Raw genomic sequence first — 19,666 nt, forward strand, 5'->3', positions numbered from 1 at the left:
ATGGTATTGACTGAAAAGGGATGATTCCCATGAATGTTTGTCCTCTGGCACATAATGGAGGTTTGATGGTAGCAAGTCTTTTAACCTTTTGGTAAACTAAAAAACTCTGTAAGGCTCTGTATGGCTAGTACTGATCCTCGTTGGTAAAGTGAATTTCTACCTTGAAAAACTGTCACTACAGAAATGAAATTGCAGTTCTGCATGAATAAATAATAATTTTTTAAGTGCTATGATGAATGCCTCTACCTTTTTATTTTTTGTTGGGAGTATAAAGACTAAATAGAAAGTGGTACCTGTCTCAAGGAGTTTATTACCTATTGTAAATATAGAATGTGTCCAAAAATCAAGTAATTTATTTATATTCAAAGTACTTATGGGAAGGGGAAGAGTAAAACTTTGAGGCGGATCAGGAAAAGTTTTGTGTTAGAAGTGGTATCAAAGGTAAAACTTAAAAGACTAGGAAGGTGGGACAGCTAGGTGGCACAGTGGATAGAGACCTTGAGTCAGGAGAACCTGAGTTCAAATATGACCTCAGACACTTAATAATCACCTAGCTGTATGACATTGGGCAAGTCACTTAATCCCAATGCCTTAAATAACAAAAAAAAAGCTAAAAAAAAGTCTAGGAAAGTCTGTTTTCTGTCTCCAAAAATAGAAGTGATAACTTGAATGAAGGTCATCAGTTGAACAATGGAATGCTAACTGCCTTTTAGGAAGCATCGGTGTGGCCAGAAGATAAAATTGATGGGCAAGGGAGTGTTGTGAAATTAGTGAGGAAAGACAGAACAGAGAAACTTGATGAGGACTTTTCTCAGACAAATAGAAAGAAGTTTATATTTTATTCAAGAGGGGAAAAAAAGAACCACAGAAACTCCTTGAAAAAGAGTGACATATTCAGATCAATATTTCAGTCAAGTCAGTTCAAAGTGTCTCCCTCTAACAGAGTTTCTAAGAAATTGATAGACCCTGGAGCATTAGCAATAACTGGATGAAAGAGGGAAAGTGCAGAAGGTCTTTGTCCTGACTATCACTCAGGAACTATTTTGTCAAAATGTAAAGGCAAAATCTTGGGAATGGTAGTTATAAATTGTATTTCAGCTAATTACTAGGCATGTGAACTTGTTTAAGTAAATCAGTGAGTAATCATCAAGCATCTGCTATGTATCAGACTGTGCCAAGCACTAAAGATATAAAGAAAGACAAAAACAGTCTCTGTCCTAAGGAACAGACCTATGAATGGGAGTAATAAGATTGTAAATAGCTGAGTACTTACAAGAGAGCTACTTCTCAGCGGGGAAAATGCTAGCAACTCGGGAGAACATGGAAGGGAAGAGTTAGGATCAGAGTTAGCATCAGAATAGTTTTATATAGGAGGTGAGGTCTTTAAAGAAGAGAAAGAAACCAAGAGGTAAAGAAATAGGTGAACAGGAAATTCCAGTCATGAGGAGAGTTAGTGCAAAAGCATAACAATGGGAGGTTATGTCCATTATGCATGAGGCTCAGCATGCAGGCCATTACAGCTGAATTTAGAAAGGAATAAAATGCAAAAAGAAAACTGGGAACAGTAGGAAAGGTTCAGTTTCCTACTGGTATCTTCACTTTTTCTTCCATTAGGTGAAGGTAGCAAGTCTAGTTGTATGACCCTGGAAAGTTACTTGTATGAATTGCTTCTTTTTTGTCTGCCAAGGATTTTTTCCTTGATTTGATCATTCTGGAATTTAGCTATAATATTCCTTGATCTCTTCACTTTGGTATTCCTTTCTGTAGTCATTTGGTGAATTGGGTCTCAGTGTCCTTCTCTGAAATGAGAGCATGCTGGACAAATAGATCTCTAAGGACTTCTGGGGATTTGATATTATATTATAACTTTAATCTTGCAGACATGAGCTTAAATAATCTACCTAAGCGGTTGAACTCAATTGTCTCTAAGATCCTTTCCATCTCTAAATCTCTAATCCCACCATCCCATATATAAACAGAAGAATAGGAAGCAAATCACACCAGAAATGTAGATTCAAGATAGGAGTTTTCAGAGAAGTCATTGAAAGATGGAGCCAGAGAATCATCTTATTTTAGGAAACAAAAGACCAAGAGAATAAAAATAAGTCTCGTGCAAGACTACTCCAACCTAGAACAAGTGGAGATATGGAAATATATACAATTATAGCTGTGGTCTGGTTGAACACAAGAGAGGCTAACATCCCTAACAGAATTCAGTGTGCAAGCCACTGAATTCCAGGAATTAACCTTGGAAGGGGAGGTCGGGGAAGGATGCTACCTTAGACCTTGAAAAGAATAGACATGATTTCACATTAGTTGAACTACAGCAATTCACTGCAAAACTGAATCTAAATGCAATCAAAGAAGCCCAGTGACTGCTTTTTTTTTTATCACAAATGTGATAAAAGTATCTGAGAAAAAAATCAGCATTTGGTCAATGCTCAAGGAACCAGATCAAAAAATGTATAGTAGAAGGTGACCCAATTGTGTTATTAAGAATTAAATCAAAAGGATAGTTTAGATGAGGAATTTATCACTTCTCACTACTTTAGGCAAGTAATATCAAATTCAAGCAACAAAATAATAGGGGCCATTAACCCATTTTAATGATCTCTGTGGACCACATTTTTGGTAATTTCAGTTATGCCCAACTCTTTATGATACCATTTGCAGTTTTCTTACTGAAGCTACTGGAGCAGTTTGTCCTTTTCTTCTCCAACTCTTTTTTGTAGATTAGAAAACTAAGACAAAAAGAAGGTTAAAAGTAACTTTCCAGGGTCATACAACTAGTAAGTATCTGAGACTTCATTTGAACATAAGATGAGTCTTCCTGATTCAAGGACCATCCAATGTGACTTAGAAAGCCATATATACATTAACTTCTATTGTTGCATTGTTATTTATTTTGTTAAATATTCCCTAAGCAAATTTTAATCTGCTTTCATCCAGATTCTTTAAGTGGCCCTGCAAATTGTATTTGATGTCTGTGTTCCAGCCCAGGCTCTAAGACTAGAAGTTCCAGAAGAGGCTTCCTTATCTTAGAGATTCACAAACCAATGTAATCACAGGTCTAGTCCTTTACTCTGTATATCATATAACAAGATGTAATTGATGATTTAATGATAAGTAAAGTTACTTGGTACTTTTAGATATGTATATACAGAGTTATACATATATTTTATATTTAACTACTATTTTTATTGCTAGTGTGGTATTTTTCTTCTTTCATGCATTGTTTTAATGTGTACATGTGTCATGCCTTGTGCTTTTTAGTCTTAGCTTGTTATTTAGTGCTTTGCATTATAATATATTTATTGTGTATTAAGTTAATATGGATTTCATTCATCCAAGATGATTTTCCAGGAGTCTGAAATACTGTTGGGTATAAGGAGAAATGTAACACCGGCTTCAATGACCCTGACAGTACGGCAATGATACTATAGACACTGTTACTATATTTTAAGAGAAAATTTAATATAAAGAGATGTCAGATTGTCTGTCATTCTGGATTATGTTTTAGCTCATGGCTAGAGAAATTGTATGAGAAAGAAGACAAAATATTGAAGAATTTATTTCTGAATACTCAGTGATTTAACTGTCAGAGACAAATGGACAAAAACAATTCAAAAGAGAACTGAGCTTTAGCTTTTATCTTGTAATGAAAGTTGACTGTCATCTAGAGCAAATTGAAATGCAATTCATTGTTTCCAAATCTAAGTAACTACAACAATAATATAATTGTGACTATGACTATGACCCTTCTCATAGACCTTTCCCGTATATTGGAATCAAGACTTTATATTATATAGAGGGATAGATTCAAGATGGCAGAGGGAAGTCAGGAATTTCTTAAGTTCTCCCAAATTTCCCTCAGAACAAAAGATTAAGCAAGTCTCTAAAATGATTCTGAAGAGACACAACCCCGCAATAGAACAGAGTAGAACATTTTCCAGCAAGAATTTTGGGTGGAGTGGGAGTGTGTCCGAGACAGGGAACTGAAACCAGTGCATGCTTGGTCAGGATGTAGAACAGACAGCCAGAGGTTCTCAGTCACAGGAGAGATCTGGAGCTGAAGTCCTGGAACCCTTACATAGCAGGTCAGCTGGGAGGGATTCCAACATAGACATGTCAGATACCCTGTTCAGTTGGCATGACTAGGCTGGATGGCCCAACCCCAACAATAATTCGGAAGGGGCTCCAACATGGAAGGCCTCAGAACAGTGAGCAAGCTCCTGGTCTTCTATGGCCCCAGTCCAGTGACCAAGACTCTAGGGTCCTCAATGCAAAAAATGATCAACCTCTGCCACAACAAAAGGAATTTGGGACAGCTACAAAACAAAATTCAGAATGAGTAAGAAAGGTCAGAGATGCAAGCCACTTAACCCCATTGCCTTGCAAAAACTAAAAAAAAATTAAAATTAAAATTAAAAAAAAAGAAAGGTCAGAGAAAAGTTGGGACTATAGAAAGTTACCTTGGAGATAAGGACAGGCAAATTACCATCTCAGAGGAAGATATCAGATATATGAAACTGCAAAGTAGAATATGGATTGTCTCCAGTCCAAAAAGACTTCTTGGAAGAGCTGAAAAACGATTTTAGAAGTCAAATAGAAAAAAAATGTGAAAAAAATGCAAGAGATTCAACATCTTGCAAAAGAAAGCACAAAAGTTGAGTGGAAAATTAAATCCTTTAAAAATATAATTGGGGAATTTTAAAAAAGAAAATAATTCCTTCAGAAATACAAGTGGAAAAAGACAATTGGAAAAAATAACTAACTTAAAAATATATTTTTTTTTTATTTTGCAAAATTCTAACAGAAGAAAATAATACCTTGAAGAATAGTTTGGGACAAGTGGAGACTAATGACTTAATGAGAAATCAAGAATCAATCAGGCAAAATCAAAAAATGAAAGAAATAGAATAAAATGTAAAATACCTCATTGTCAAAACAACTGACCCAGAAAGTAGATCTAGAATAGATAATTTAAGAATTTTTGGACTACCTGGAAGCCTTGATCCAAAAAAGGTCTTGGAAAGCATCTTTCAAAAATTCAAGGAAAATTGCCCTGCTATACTAGAACCAGAGGGTAAAATAGTCGCTGAAAAAAATCTACCAAACACCTACTGAAAGAAATACCAAAGTGAAAAGATCAAGGAATATTATAGCTAAATTCCAGAATTATCAGATCAAGGAAAAAAAATCCTTGACAGCCAAAAAGAAACAATTCATATACTACAGTGAGGATTATATAGGACTTAGCAATGTCAAAATGAAAGTATCGAAGGAACTAGAAAATGATATTCCAGAGGACAAAAATGCTTGGATTACAACCAAGAATTAACTAATTAGCAAAACTGGAGAAAAAGAAAAAAGATGGACATTTAATAAAATAGGTGACTTTCAAATTTTCTTGATTAAAAACAGCTGCATATAAAATTTGATCTAAGAGATACATGAAGAGGTAAATCGGGGAAAAGAAAAAAAAAATGCTATTTAAAAAGATTTAAATACTTATATCCCTACAAGGGAGTCCCCATAACTCTTGAGAATTGTATCTTTATTATAGGGAGTATACTTAGACAGCAGGTTTGGACATAAGTTGATTTTGTTCAAATGATTTTTTAAATGACATTATAAAAAGGAATTGTAAACCCATATAAATCTGCAGCATTTCTATATTTTACTCACAAGATACAGCAGCAAGAGATAGAAAGAGAAATCCCATTTAAAATAACTTGAGAGAACAATAAATACTGCCAAGGCAGACTCGGGAACTTTATGAAAACAGCTATAAAATACTTTTCACACAGATTTAAATATCTGGGCAAATGTCAATTTTTCATGGATAGACCATACTAATATAATAAATATGAGAATTATACTTACATTAAATTACTTATTTAGTGCCATACCAATCAAACTTCCAAAAAAATTACTTTAATAAGCTAGAAAAGATAGTAACTAAAGGCATATGGAGGAACAAAAGATCAAGAATATCAAGGGAATTATTGAAAAAAATGCAAAGGATGGCAAACTAGCCATGCCAGATCTAAAATTATATTATAAACCAACAGTCATCAAAACTGTTTGGTATTAGGGGCAGCTAGGTGGCACTAACCCTGGAGTCAGGAGGACTTGAGTTCAAATTTGACCTCAGACACTTAATAATTACCTAGCTGTGTGACCTTGAGCAAGTCACTTAACCCCATTGCCTTGTAAAACAAAAAAAAAACTTATTTGGTACTGGCTAAGAAACAGAGCTTGGGATCAGGGGAATAGATTAGGTGCAAAACAGACAGCAATAAATGATTAAAGTAATGTACTGCTTGATACACTCAAAGATTCCAGCTTCTGGGATAAAAACTGCTGGTAAAACTGGAAAATAATATGGCAGAAACTAGGCTTAGATCAACATCTCACACCTTTCACCAAGATAATGTCAAAATGGGTGCGGGATTTAGACACAGAAGGTAATATTATAAGCCAATTATAGATCTACAGAAAGGGGATAAGTTTATGACCAAAGAAGAGATAGAGAATATTATACAAAACAAACTGGATAATTGTGATAACATTAAATTTAAAAGGTATTATACAAACAAAACCATTGTAACTAAGATTAAAGGGAATGTAGTAAGTTGGGAAACAATTTATGCAGCTAGTAATTCTGACAAATGACTCATTTCTAAAATACATAGTCAAATTTGAGTCAAATTTATTAAAAACACAAGTCATTCTGCAATTGATAAATGATCAAAGGATACGGAAAAGTAATTCTCAGATAAAGAAATTAAAGCTATCTCTCTACAATCATAAGAAAATTTGCTCCAAATCATTATTGATTAAAGAAATGATAATTAAAACATCTCTGAGGTACCAGTCCACAACTATCAGATTGATCAACATGAGTAGTAAAGAAAATGATCAAAATGATCAATGGTGGAAGGGATATGGGAAACCTGGGATACTAATGCATTTTTTTGTGGAGTTGTGGAACTGATCCAACCTGCCTGAAGAGAAATTTAGAATTTTGCCCAAAGGGCAATAAAATGGGCATACCCTTCAATCCAACAATACCACTAATGGGTCTGTATCCTGAAGAGATCATGGAAAAGATTAAAAATATTCATAGCAGTTCTTTTTGTAGTGGCAAAGAATTGGAAATAGAGGGGCACCCATCAATTGGAGAATGGCTAAACAATTTGTGGTAAATATTTTCATGATAGATCACTATTATTCTATAAGAAAGTGTGAGGGACAGGATTTCAGAAAAGCCTAGAAAGACTTGAATGAATTGATGCTGAGTGAAATGAGCAGAACCAAAAGGACATTTTATACCTTAACAACATGGGATTATGATCATTCATGATGGACTTGTTCATTTCAGCAGCACAATAATCAAAGTCAATTTTAAAAGACTTGTGATGGAAAATAGTTTCCATATCCAGAGAAGAAGCTATGGAGTTTGAATGAAGACTAACATTTCTTATCTTTAATCTTTAAAAGTTGTCTTATGTATTTTTTACTCTAATTTTGCTTTCTTCCATTTGGATCTGATTTTTCTCTCAAAATATGCTCAATATCGATATAATTGTTTTTTTAAAAAAAGAGATTGTACTGGGATGGGAGGAAAGTTAGGTAAAGTTGGGTAAATAATATCACATAAAGAAGCACAAAGAAACTATTGCAGTAAAAGAAAAGAAGGGAGGGGTGAGAATTGTTTGAATCTTAATTTCATTGAATTTGGATCAAAAAGGGAGTAACAGAACTCATTTAAGTTTAGAAATTAATTTTACACTTAATGCATTAGCATGGGAAAGGGGGGAGGAGGAATTTATAGAAAGAAGAAAAGGAAGTTAAAAGTAAAAACGGAAAGGAGAAAAACGAAAATAGGGGCTTAAAGAAGGGGGAAAAGATTGAGGGGTGAATTAGAAACAAAACACTGGTGAGGAGAGATTGGGTGAAAGGAGAAATAAATGGAGAGGAAATAGAATGGAGGGTAATGAAGAGTTAACAATTTTAACTGTAAATGTGGATGACATGAATTCTCCCATATAATGTAAGCAGAGAGCAAAGTGGATTAAAAACAGGAATCCTACAAGATATTGCTTACAAGAAACACCTTTGAAGCAAAGAGATACACAAAGAGTAAAAGACTAGAGTAGAATATATTATGCTTCGACTGAAATGAAAAAAAATTGGGTTAGCAATCCTTATCTCAGAAAAAGCAAAAGAACCAAAAACTTTCATTAAAAGAGATTAAGGACAGAATATAAAAAGAACCATAGACAATGGAGTAATTTCAATACTGAATATATATGCATCCATATTTTTAGAAAAAAAGCTATATAAGTTACAGTAAGGCAAGATAGAAAAGCTATACTGGTAGGATACCTCAATTTCCCTGTCTCATAATTAGATAAACCTAATCACAAAATATATAAGAAGGAAGTTAAGGAAGTGAATCATATCTTAGAAAAGTTAGATATGACACAGCCACGGAGAAAAATGAGTGGGGATAAAAAGAAATAGAACTTTTTCTCATCATTACATGACACCTGCACAAAAATTGACCATGTATTGGCAAGAAATTTTACAATCAAATGCAGAAAGGAAAATATATTAAATATCTTAATTTTAGATAATATCGCAATCAAAATCAAGTGTAAGGAAGGACTAAGGAAAGATCGATCTTTTTTTCCTTTTTTAGGCATATTGGCTAATCTGATAAGTGTGAGGTGTACTTCAAATTTGTTTTAATCTACATTTGCCTAATCAACAATGATTTAGAACAGTTTTTCAAATGACCCTAGATTGCTTTAAATTCTTCATCTGAGAATTGCCTTTCAATATTCTATATCCCCAATTCATCAATTGGGAAATGACTTGTTTTCTGATAAATTTGACTGAGTTCTCTACAAAGTTTAGAAATGAGTCTTTTTATCAGAAATACTACTTGCAAAATATGTTTACTAATTAAATGCATTACTTTTAATCTCTATTACATTGATTTTATTTCTCACAAATGACTTCTACCAAACATTACAGAACATTTAATTCGAAATTTATTTAAATTGCTTGAAGAAAACTGAGGAAAGAGTGTTGTCAAATTCCTTCTATTTCATCAACATAGTGCTGGTACTCAAACCAGGAAGAGTCAAAACAGAGAAAATAATTTATAGACCAAATTATCCTAATGAATATTAATGCAAAAATTTTAAATAAAATTTTAGCAAAGTGATATCAGAAAGCTACTAGTATTATGGTACAGTATTATCAGATAGAATTTATATCAGAAAATCAAGCTTGGTTCAATATTAGGAAAGCTATCAGCATAATTGACCATATCATTAACTAATAGAAATCATATTATTTCCATATGACTGAAAAAGATTTTGACAAAAATAAGTACTTATTCCTAAAAAAAAGAAATAAATAGAGTTTTCCTTAAAACAATAAACAGTATCAATCCAAAATAATCAACAAGCTATAAAGTTAAGGAGGTTAAAAGCATTCCCAATAAGATCTGGGTGAAACAAAAATGCCTATTATCACCACTATTATTTAGTATTTTATTAGAAATGTCAGCATGGCTAGGTGGCGCAGTGGATAGAGCACTGGCCCTGGAGTCAAGAATACCTGAGTTCAAATCCAGCCTCAGACACTTAATAATTACCTAGTTGTGTGGCCTTGGGCAAGCCATGTAACCCCCACTGCCTTGCAAAAAAAAAAAAAAAAAGAAAGAAAGAAATGTTAGCTTTAGCGATAATAGAAGAAAAAGAGATTGAATGAATTAGAATAGGCAACAAGTAAGCAAATTTCACTCTTTGCAGATGATATGATGGTATACTTAAATAATTTTAAGTAACAAATTTAGCAAAATTGCAGGATATAAAATAAATCCACAAAAATCACCAGCATTAGCAGCAAGAATTAGAAAGAGAAAATCCATTTAAAACAACTATAGACAACATAAAATATTTGGTAATCTGTCAAGACAGACCCAGAAACTATATGAAAACATTTTTCACACCAATAAAATCAGATCTCAATAAATGGACAAAAGTCTATTCCTCATGTTTAGATCAAATTAATATAATAAAGATGACAATTCTACCTAAATCAAATTATTAATTCAGTTCCATATTAAACTACCACATTATTTTAATGAGCTAGAAAAACTAACAAAATTCATATGAAAAACAAAAGGCCAAAATATCAAAGAAATTAATAATAAAAAAATGTAGAGGAAGGCAGCCTAGCCATACCAGATCTATAATTATATTATAAAGCATCAGTCATCAAAACTCTTTGGTACTGGCTAAGATACAGAGTTTGGAATCAGTAGAATAGATTAGTTACAGAAAGAGTAATTGTTGATTGCTTATCTACAGTACAAGTGATCATGTCCCTTAACATTAATTGTTGAGAAGAGGGTAGTTGTCTGAGAGTCAGAGGGCAGCAGGGTTTCTGGGTTATCTCTTACAGGGGTTCAGAGAGGGATCAACGTAAAACAGGAAAGGACATCTACCAGCTGCTGAGAAGCTGGCTTTGGGAACTGAAGTAGGAAGGGAAGAATTTTATCAGACCTGGACCTCACAACTTGCTTTTAGTACCCATTGTAACAAGGGTAGGGTTAAGGGCAAGGGTGGGGAAGAAGTATTCCTCATACCTGGGCTCTTGGGGTATTCAGTGACATCTGGGTGGTAAGGGGACAGAATGTTCCCAAATAAAATTATGGAAAAGTAAGATATAAGATGTAGCAGGCAGAGAGAGGAAATGATGTCCCTATTCATGCTACACATGGGCATAGTCGAACCAAAACCCTACTAGAGAGGAAAAGAAAACCTTCATGTTGTTTCAGATAGGCAAAGAAGGCATGCCACTATTTTCATTGAACTAAGCATTCAGATGTTATTTTTAGATCTTTACCTTAAAGGAATCTCAGAAGCCATCTAAATTAACTCCCTCATCTTGCAGGTGAAGTCATAGAGGTTCAAGAGGTTTAATAGAAGTGGTCAAAGGTGGAATTTGAACCAGTGGTCTTTCCATTTCACTACATTGTCTTCCAGAGAGTGAATAAACCACATCTTTTGGCTGGGTGAGCAGGAAGAGATTTTGGTAACCATGGAGTTCAACAATTTAATAATAGGATCTCCCACTCAGATCCAGAGATTTGAATAGGACTTTGTAAAATTGGAGCCTGGCACTGAATTCCCTAAGACACTGAATCATCAATGTGGCTGGAATGTGGCCAGTCCAGTTAATGAGATTTTTCTGACTGTGGGAGGGTCAGCAAATGTTTCCTCCATGGTAACTTTTCTAATTCTGCTGCATAAAACTCCAGTGTGAGCACTTGGGGCAAATATGAATGATATTAGTGATTAAAGGGAACATGGTGCATTGGGAAATGTGCTTCATTGGAACTCATAGGTTTAACAATTTAGAGAGGTGAGGTGATTCAATCCAACCAATTCTTTTAGCAGGTAAAGAAAATGAGTTCTAGAGAGATTTACTTATCCAGGATGAAACAACTAGTAAGTGTCAGATGCAAGATTCAAATTCAAATCTTTTTACACCAAACCAGGGCTCTAGCCACTTTACTACCCTGCTTCTCAAATCACATAACAAATTCAATTCTCAAGTCTGTCATTTACTAGCTGTGTGATCCTGGGCAAATCCTTAAGCTTCCCAAACCTCCGTGTCCACATCTGTGATGGTTTGAAACTAGGCAGTCTCTCAGGATTGAGATTCCTTCAAGCCCTAGATCTATGATGCTTTGATAGATATAAAAACTCTCAGGTTTACAAAACGCTTTTCATTTTTTATCTCATTGGAAATACATAATAACCAAATGATAGAACAATTACTGGAGTTGTCATTTTCCCCTTTTAATGAAAGGGAAACTGAGGATTAAAAGTTTTTTCACAGTCATCAAATTTGTAGATATCACAGGTAGGAGGTGAACCCACTCTGTTTCCCTCTCTGAAACTAGTGTCCTTTCCTCTCTAGCATACACTCATAGAATTGGTCAAGGTCAAAGAAGCTACTAATAAAGGAATCTTACAGCGCATGAAGATGTTCAAAATGTTTTCAATCAATTATCTCATCCAATTCTCACAAAGCCCTGAAGAAGGAGATGCTAGAATTACCCTTCCTTTTACAAATGGGGAAACAGGTTCAGCAAAATTTCATGATTCCCAGAATCATATAAATTGCACATTTTAATAAGACTGGATTCAGTCTTCCTGACACTAGGTCTAGGTCAGTACAATGAGAAAAGATGAATTTGTTCTTTTAGTCTTTGACAAGTCATCTTTCTCAAGGACTGGAAAGCAACCTGATTTTCTTATTAAACCACATTTTTTGCAAACAAACCAGATTGAATTTCCTCTTCAAAGACATTCAACTTTTTGGATCTCAGGAAAGGACTTTGGATTGCAGACAATTGGTGTCGATTTCCATTGGTTCTCCTCCCCACACCCTTAAATATTGTTTTGCTCCTGCCTCCTTATGCTAGATGACAGTTTAGCTTCTTCCCAGCTGAATAAATTGAAGTTAATTATTTTGAAGCAGGCAGAACAAACACAAGTAACTGCCATCCTGGGATTATACAAATCCAGTGTGTAACATAATACTTGTCCCCTAATTCATTTTAATTCTTGCTTTCTCACCCTCCAGAATTTCCCACAGAACTCATATTTGTTGGGTATACATTGGAGAAAGCAAGGCAGAGACCAACCAGGTGGGTGAAATATTTAGTTGGTGAGCTTTACTTAATAATACTAACCCATGATTTCATCATTATGGGGACCTTCCTGTGTGGGGATTCTCTTCATTTATCCAGGTTAGTTTCTAGTCTGAAGAGTTTCTCTGGGAGATTAGGAAACATGCACAGATTATTGATGTCAGTGGAAAGATTTGAGTCTGGGGTTTTCTGTCCCCAAGACCAGTCTTCTATTGATGATGCTGAGTTACCTTTTTTGACATTCCACTGTTTTAGAAAATGTTTCGAGTTTATTTCTAGTGAAGCCATTTCTAGATTTAATTCCCCAGAAAGAGGTTTTGTGGATAAAATTACTCATGTTTGCACATGAGAAGCAGGATTATTCAGACACAAATAACCTACAACTTGGAGTCAGATGACCTGAGCTTAAATCCAGAACTCATCCTTACTCATTGAATGAGCTAGGGGTAATCACTTCGACACACTGTGCCTCAGTGTTCTCATTTGTGAAATAAGGCGTTAGATCAGATGACACTGAATTATCTTTCTGTTCTGAAACTAGGATCAATGATTCTAAGACCCCATGTCTCAGTTCAAAATTAATGTGCTCCATTTGACATGTGTCCAAATTCCTCAACTGAGGAGCTAGAGAAGATAAAAATAATCCTTCTTCTTAAGAGAATGTAAACTCATCAAGGGCATGGACTCCTCTGTTTTGTTTTTACATCCCCTCCTCTTATTATATCCAATCACCATGCTAGTGAACGTCTTCATGTCCTTATACTTGAGCTAACAAAAGTTGGTCTGCCTGACTCAAGTCTCTCCTGCCTCCCGTCTCTCTTCTATTAAATGATTAAAGTGATTTTTCTAAAGAGCAAAAATAATCACAATAAACTCTAGAGATTTCTTTTCACTGTCAGTATTAAGCACAAAATCCTCTCTTTGGTTTTCCAAGCTATTTACAAACCTTCACATTACATTTGTGCTTATCTTTTTATTCTTGAACATGCACTTCAAGGGGCACTGCCTTCTTGGCTGTTCTCCATCTACCAACTCCATCTACCAACTTCAGGCATCTTTCCTGCCTGGAATGTTCTCATTCATCATGTGTACAACCTGCCTCCATGACTTCATTCAAATCCCATTTAAAACCCTACCATCTTCATTCCCTAGCCATTATTAATTCTAGGACCTCTTCTCCATTGATCATTCCTCGTTTCTCCTGGACACATTAGTTTTCATATCCTTCTTTGCTTGTTGTCTTGCCCATTAGACTATATTCTCCTCAAAGGCAACAGATGCCTTTTCCATTTTGTCTCTCCAGTTCTAAGATGGACTGTTTGATGGTTTATGTCCTCTGCATCATTCAATTGCTCTTTCAACTTGATATCTTTGGAAGTAACTCAGGGATTTCTAGTATTGCTTTGGGAAGAAACAAGTGAAGCAAACCATTTATTTATTTTGCAAATGAATTTTTTTTTCTTCTCTGCTGGAAGTTCAGGATGATTGGATACCTGAGGCTTCCATAGTAACCACTTTCTGGAACTGTGATCTGGAGCAAATTGTTATATCTCTTAGAGTCTCTGATTCTTCCTTGAAAAAAAATTGGGGAAAATGGAACAGCTAGGTAGCCCAATGGATAGAGCACTGGCCCTGGAGTCAGAAGGATCTGAGCTCAAATCTGACCTTCATTTTTTTTAAATTACCTAGTTGTGTGACCTTGGGCAAGTCACTTACTGCCATTGCCTTGCAAAAACAAAAAAAAATGGAGAACATACCCACACTGCCCTCCTCAACTCAGAGCATCATATTATGCTTTATAAACTGAAAATGTTTTATTATTGGGAGTCATCTTTGTTTTGTATACTTGTCCATTTGATTGGAAGAAATAGTAAAATGATAATAAATAATTATATAATCACTTATATATATATATATATATATAAAACACTTTATTATATAGCATTTGAAAGAGAAACAGAGACAGTATGAGAGGGAAAAATCAAAAGACAGAAAGTTAGAAGTCATAAATTAGTTCATTTGATTCTCACAAAAATCCTGTATGGTAAGTACTAATATGTTCCCCATTTTACAGATAGGGAAACTGAGGCTGAGAGACTAAGAGACTAGGATAGAGTCACACAACTAGGAAGTATCTGAGGCAGGATTTTTACTCAGGTCTTCCTAAGACTGATGTTCTCCACTAGGTCTCCTGGAGGTTTCTAACTAGACATCAAAAATACATTATGGACAGAAAGTTGGACTAGGCACCAAAAAGACCTGAGATCAGATTCTGCTTCTCACACTTATTAGCTATGGAACCAGGGAAAAATGACTTCATCTTTTTGAGCCTCAGGAAACTCTGTGAGACATTGAGTCATTATATAACATGAAAGCAGAGACATTGCAAGAATTTCATATCAGGGAACATCAATTTTTTCAACCTTGTTGACATGAGAATAATTTTACTCGAGAGAAATAGAGAAGTTATTGATTGATTGGGATGAAAAATACAGGATCAGAAATAAACATTTTTTAAGCACCTACTATATGTTAGGCTCTGTCCTAAGCATTAGGGATTTAAAGACAAATAATCTTCATTCTTTCTTTTTTAGTTTTTAGTTTTTGCAAGACAATAGGGTTAAGTGGCTTGGCCAAGGCCACATATCTAGGTCATTATTAAGTGTCTGAGGTCAGATTTGAACTCAGGTCCTCCTCCTGACTCCAGGGCTGGTGCTCTATCCACTGTGCCACCTAGCTGTCCTGATAATCTTCATTCTAATGGCTATCAAATGATTGTTGATTTGGCATTGGTGGATCCATCATTCTAGGATATAGTGAATACATTTGTCTTTCATTCCATCTCTCACTATGTCTTCCTCGTTTCTTCCACCCATTTCTAACGTCTCTCTTCTCTCCAACTCCTTTTTCCCCTTTCGTCCTTGTCATTTATCCTTCTTTTACTCTCTCCTTCGGCCCTTTCCTTCTCTCTCTTCCCTTCAGTCTTTCCTTCTCCATCTTCACTTGGCCCTCTATCTCTGTAATCTCTCAACTTCTTTTTCTCTCTGCTTCTCTTCATCATCTCTATTTGTCTTCATCTATCTCTCTGTTTCTCTATATTTTATCATTCCCTCCCTGTCTCTCTGTGACTCTGTCTCTGTGTCTCTACTGTTCTCTCTCTCTCTCTCTCTCTCTCTCTCTCTCTCTCAGCATCGTGAATGTTTGTTTGTATCTTTTCCTATAATGAAATCCCAACGGCCCTTCCATCTCTCTGAGGAATGCAAAGTACTTTCCAAACATCTGGACTGATTTTTCCCTATTCAAAGTATATGGGAGGAGAAAATGGATTCAGAATAAATTTGCCCAATGTGCATAAAACTTCCATAGATCCTTTTATTTACCTTTTTTTAGTGAGTAGGGGCTAGGCCTATCATTGAATTGGGATAGGGGATGCTCAGTACAGAAATTGCTCTCACTGGTGCAGATCGGCAACATGTATGGTATGACTTTAGAGAGTTAACTAGGAACATTGAAGGCTAGTGAGTTGCTACAGTGGATATATTCAGGACTATCTGAATTCAAATCTGATTTTTGACTTTTAATAGCTGTATGAACTTTTTCCTATTTCTTTCATCTGTAAAATGGGGACACACTGGAGAAGGAAATAAAAAAAGCATTCTAATATCTTTTTCCAGAAGATTCATGAAAAAGTTGGACATGACTGAAAAACTGAGCAACAACAGCAGTCCTGCAAGCTTAAGTGACCCACCCCAGGTCCTTCAGGTAGTAAACAGGCAAGTGACTCAGAGACTGGAGGCCAAATGTCATTGCTTCTCATCTCAGCAACCCCTACACCCCATAGACTCTCATTTGAGCATTCACAAGTTTTCTCATTTTGATGTTTTAAAGTTGGAACAAGGAGAATTACCTCTGTTCTGTGAGGGGGAAAAGGCCTAAAATTGGGATAAATGTGGGAATAGATCGGGAAGCCAATGGAATGCCACTATTGCCAAAGGCTCTATCAAGGGAATATAATCAACTTTAGCCAGAAGCTCAAATTCAAAAAGCTGGGACTGTTAGTTATGATCTGTGAAACTATGGGAAAATCTTATAAAGTCTCTGAGCCTCAGTTTCTACATCTTTAAACTGGACATATAGGTTCATCCCCATCTGCCTCACGGAACTGTGAGAAAGGCATTTGGAAAACCATCTAGAAATGTAGATTTTAGGGGCAAAGATATAAATTGTAAAGAGATCTGGACTTGAAATCAGAGGGGGACAAGCCCTAATAATGAGAGCTATCTGAAGGTGGAATGAGTGGCTTTGGGAATCAATGGGGCCTGGATTTTTTTGAGGAGTGATGGGTCACCATTCTGGTAAATTCAATGCCTTAGCAGGTGAAGGAAATTTCTGACATGGCCACCATTTTTTTCTGGGGAAGGTAAAGCTTAAACTCTAAATTTTGGTCTTAGGGAGTTGCTGGGGCACTCAGTGAAGTGCATTGATCTCATCACCTAGCCAGCATGGGCCATGAGAGATCTGGGATACAAGTGTTTTTGACTAGATGGTCTTCGATCAATGAGATAGTTACTAGATGGTCTTTCACTGAGATAGCCATTCCAAGAGAAAGAGAATAGGATAGTAGAAAGGAAGTCAGTGTTGATGTTAAGATCTATCAGGATCCCCAGGGCGACTCCCAAGGACAAAAAGTACAGCAGAAGATACCACCTATACTGGTGGATGCATTTTCTGCCTTTGGGAATTTCCTACCCATATGAAATCTCAGCTACAATCCCTATCCGTCAATAGATAAACAGAGGATGATGATACACACATAGGTGAGCAGAACACTGCTCTGCTATATCTTAAATTTTTCAAATTTGAGGCAGATCAATTATCCATTTCATTTTAGTAAAACATTCGTATTAATAAAAGAAAAAATAATAAAAATGTCTCAATAATAAAATGTTGCCTCAACATTTTATAAATGTGAAATATTTTAACCTGATCACTCCCAGAATCTAGAGGAACATTGAAGGTTGTCCAGTAATTCACTGCATTTCAGAAGAAGAAATGGACTAAGTGAAATATTTACTTTAAGGACACATAGTGAGTAGCAAAATAATATTTGAACTTTGAAATTTTGGAGGGAGCTGTCATCTCAATTACTTGAGGTTCTTCCAGCTTGAAACCTATGATCCCAAATATAAGGAACATTTACTTTTCCAACAAATGCACTGCTTCCTTTTCTTTAAATATTCTTAGCCCCCCGTTTTTGCCTGTGATTTCTAAGAAGTGTAGTTATATATCAATAATGATGAAACAGGGCTGTTTTTGTAGGTGATGGATTATAAGGAATTTATGTCTGCTTTCTACAATTGAGGAAACAGAGGCTAAGTGACTTACCCATCTTCAAAGAGCTAGCAATTACCAGTGGCCAGAGATGCATCCAGATCTCACTGGTCTAAAGTGTACTGCTCTATTCCCCTAAATTATAATTCGGTCAGCCCTGTAAAACAACACACCATCTATTGTCCTCACAGGTATCTTCCAGGTCTGTGAGATGTCCAACCCAAGCATTACAGGGATAGATCTGTCCTGAACGCTCACATGCCGCTGAAGAGATGAAGTAGTTTGGAACATATCCTCATTGCAGGTCTTCAGTAAAAGATTGAATGGATCACCAATGGCCTAGGGCATTGTAGTAAAGATCCCTGAACACATACATGTTCTGCCACTGAGGGTCTTCAATTAAGCTGAGATGCTCTGATTAAACCTCTAAGACCTAATCTTAGAAAGTCCTCACTCCCTGCTCCCTGGAGGTCTTCAGATCTGGCAATGGGTTCAGTTCCTGAGAGTGTTAGAGGGGATTCTCAGGTCGGGTATGGCTGGGGCTAGATCAACTGGGAGATCCCTTCCCCCTCCAGTCTTGTGACTTAACCACTCAGGTTGACCCCTCAGTGGCAGTGGCATCGCCCATTTTGATAGATGACAGGGTGGTCCTGGTGATCATTTGTTGCATGAATTTTAGAAAGGATTCTTTTGACTCCTAACTAAGCGGTCCTTTCAGTTTGGATGATATTGTGATTCATGATAGCCAGAATCAGTGTCTTTTAAAAAGCAGATACTTTGAACACCAAGGTAGTATGATGTAGTGAATAGGGCAATAGATTCAAATTCTACCTCAAACACAGACTGCCCATCTGACTTTGAAGTAGTTGCTTGTCCTCTCTGTGCCTCAGTTTTCTCTTTTGCAAAATGAAGGACTAGACAGCCTCTAAAGCTTTCTAGAGCTCTTGATAGAGATCCTAAGGATAGGAAGAAAAGGTTCTGGGAGGAGAAAAATGCTGGTCAGCTACTCCCAAGGGTTCCAGAACCTAGCAATGAACTTACCTGGCACTTGAGCAAGGATCCCGACTGTGGCCAGTAGTAGCCCGAGGCGCATGCTGCTGGGCTGCCCAGTCCAACCTGCTTGGTTTGGCTCCGCTTGGCTTGGCTTGGCTTGGCTTGGCTTAGCTCAGCTCAGCTCAGCTCCCCAGGGCCCAGCTGGGGCTGCTCCCATGGGTCTCCAGCCTGAGAGGGAAGAGAAGCTCCGACTCTGCCTGCTCCTGCCCCTACATGAGGAAGTGTTTACTCAAGGTGTTGCACAACCTTCCAGCCCGGTCCTGGCACAGAGAAGCCACAGTGGCCCTGCAGGCGGAAGGCCTCATGGCTCACTGCTTCTCCAATTACCGGCCCCCACCTTTGTCTTCTTGAAAGTGAAGAGTGGCAGACAATGTAAAGGAAGCTGCCAGCATTTGGGAAGGGAAAGGGAGAGGGACCAGGAGGGGAGAGGAGGGAAAGGAAATTTTCATTGAGTATATATACCCCAGAAATTGGCAAACTCTAAAAATGATGGATTGATTTATTGATTTCTCTGCCAGTCCTATAGGCTGGAAA

General features: G+C 36.4%; 1 protein-coding gene across 3 annotated transcripts in view; it reads right to left on the reverse strand.

Annotated features, from left to right (window-relative positions):
• The window catches only part of ADAM28 (ADAM metallopeptidase domain 28), a 94,559-nt gene extending 75,219 nt beyond the window's left edge, over positions 1-19,340 (reverse strand). For all 3 annotated transcript variants that reach the window (XM_074195293.1, XM_074195291.1, XM_074195288.1), the window contains exon 1: positions 19,121-19,340. In XM_074195293.1, the coding sequence (XP_074051394.1) occupies positions 19,121-19,172 (52 nt within the window). In that variant the 5' untranslated portion in view covers positions 19,173-19,340. The remainder of the gene's footprint in view (positions 1-19,120) is intronic.
• Between the last annotated feature and the right edge of the window lie 326 nt (positions 19,341-19,666).

This window comes from Macrotis lagotis, chromosome 1 (assembly GCF_037893015.1).
Source record: "Macrotis lagotis isolate mMagLag1 chromosome 1, bilby.v1.9.chrom.fasta, whole genome shotgun sequence".
NCBI classification, from domain to species: domain Eukaryota; kingdom Metazoa; phylum Chordata; class Mammalia; order Peramelemorphia; family Peramelidae; genus Macrotis; species Macrotis lagotis.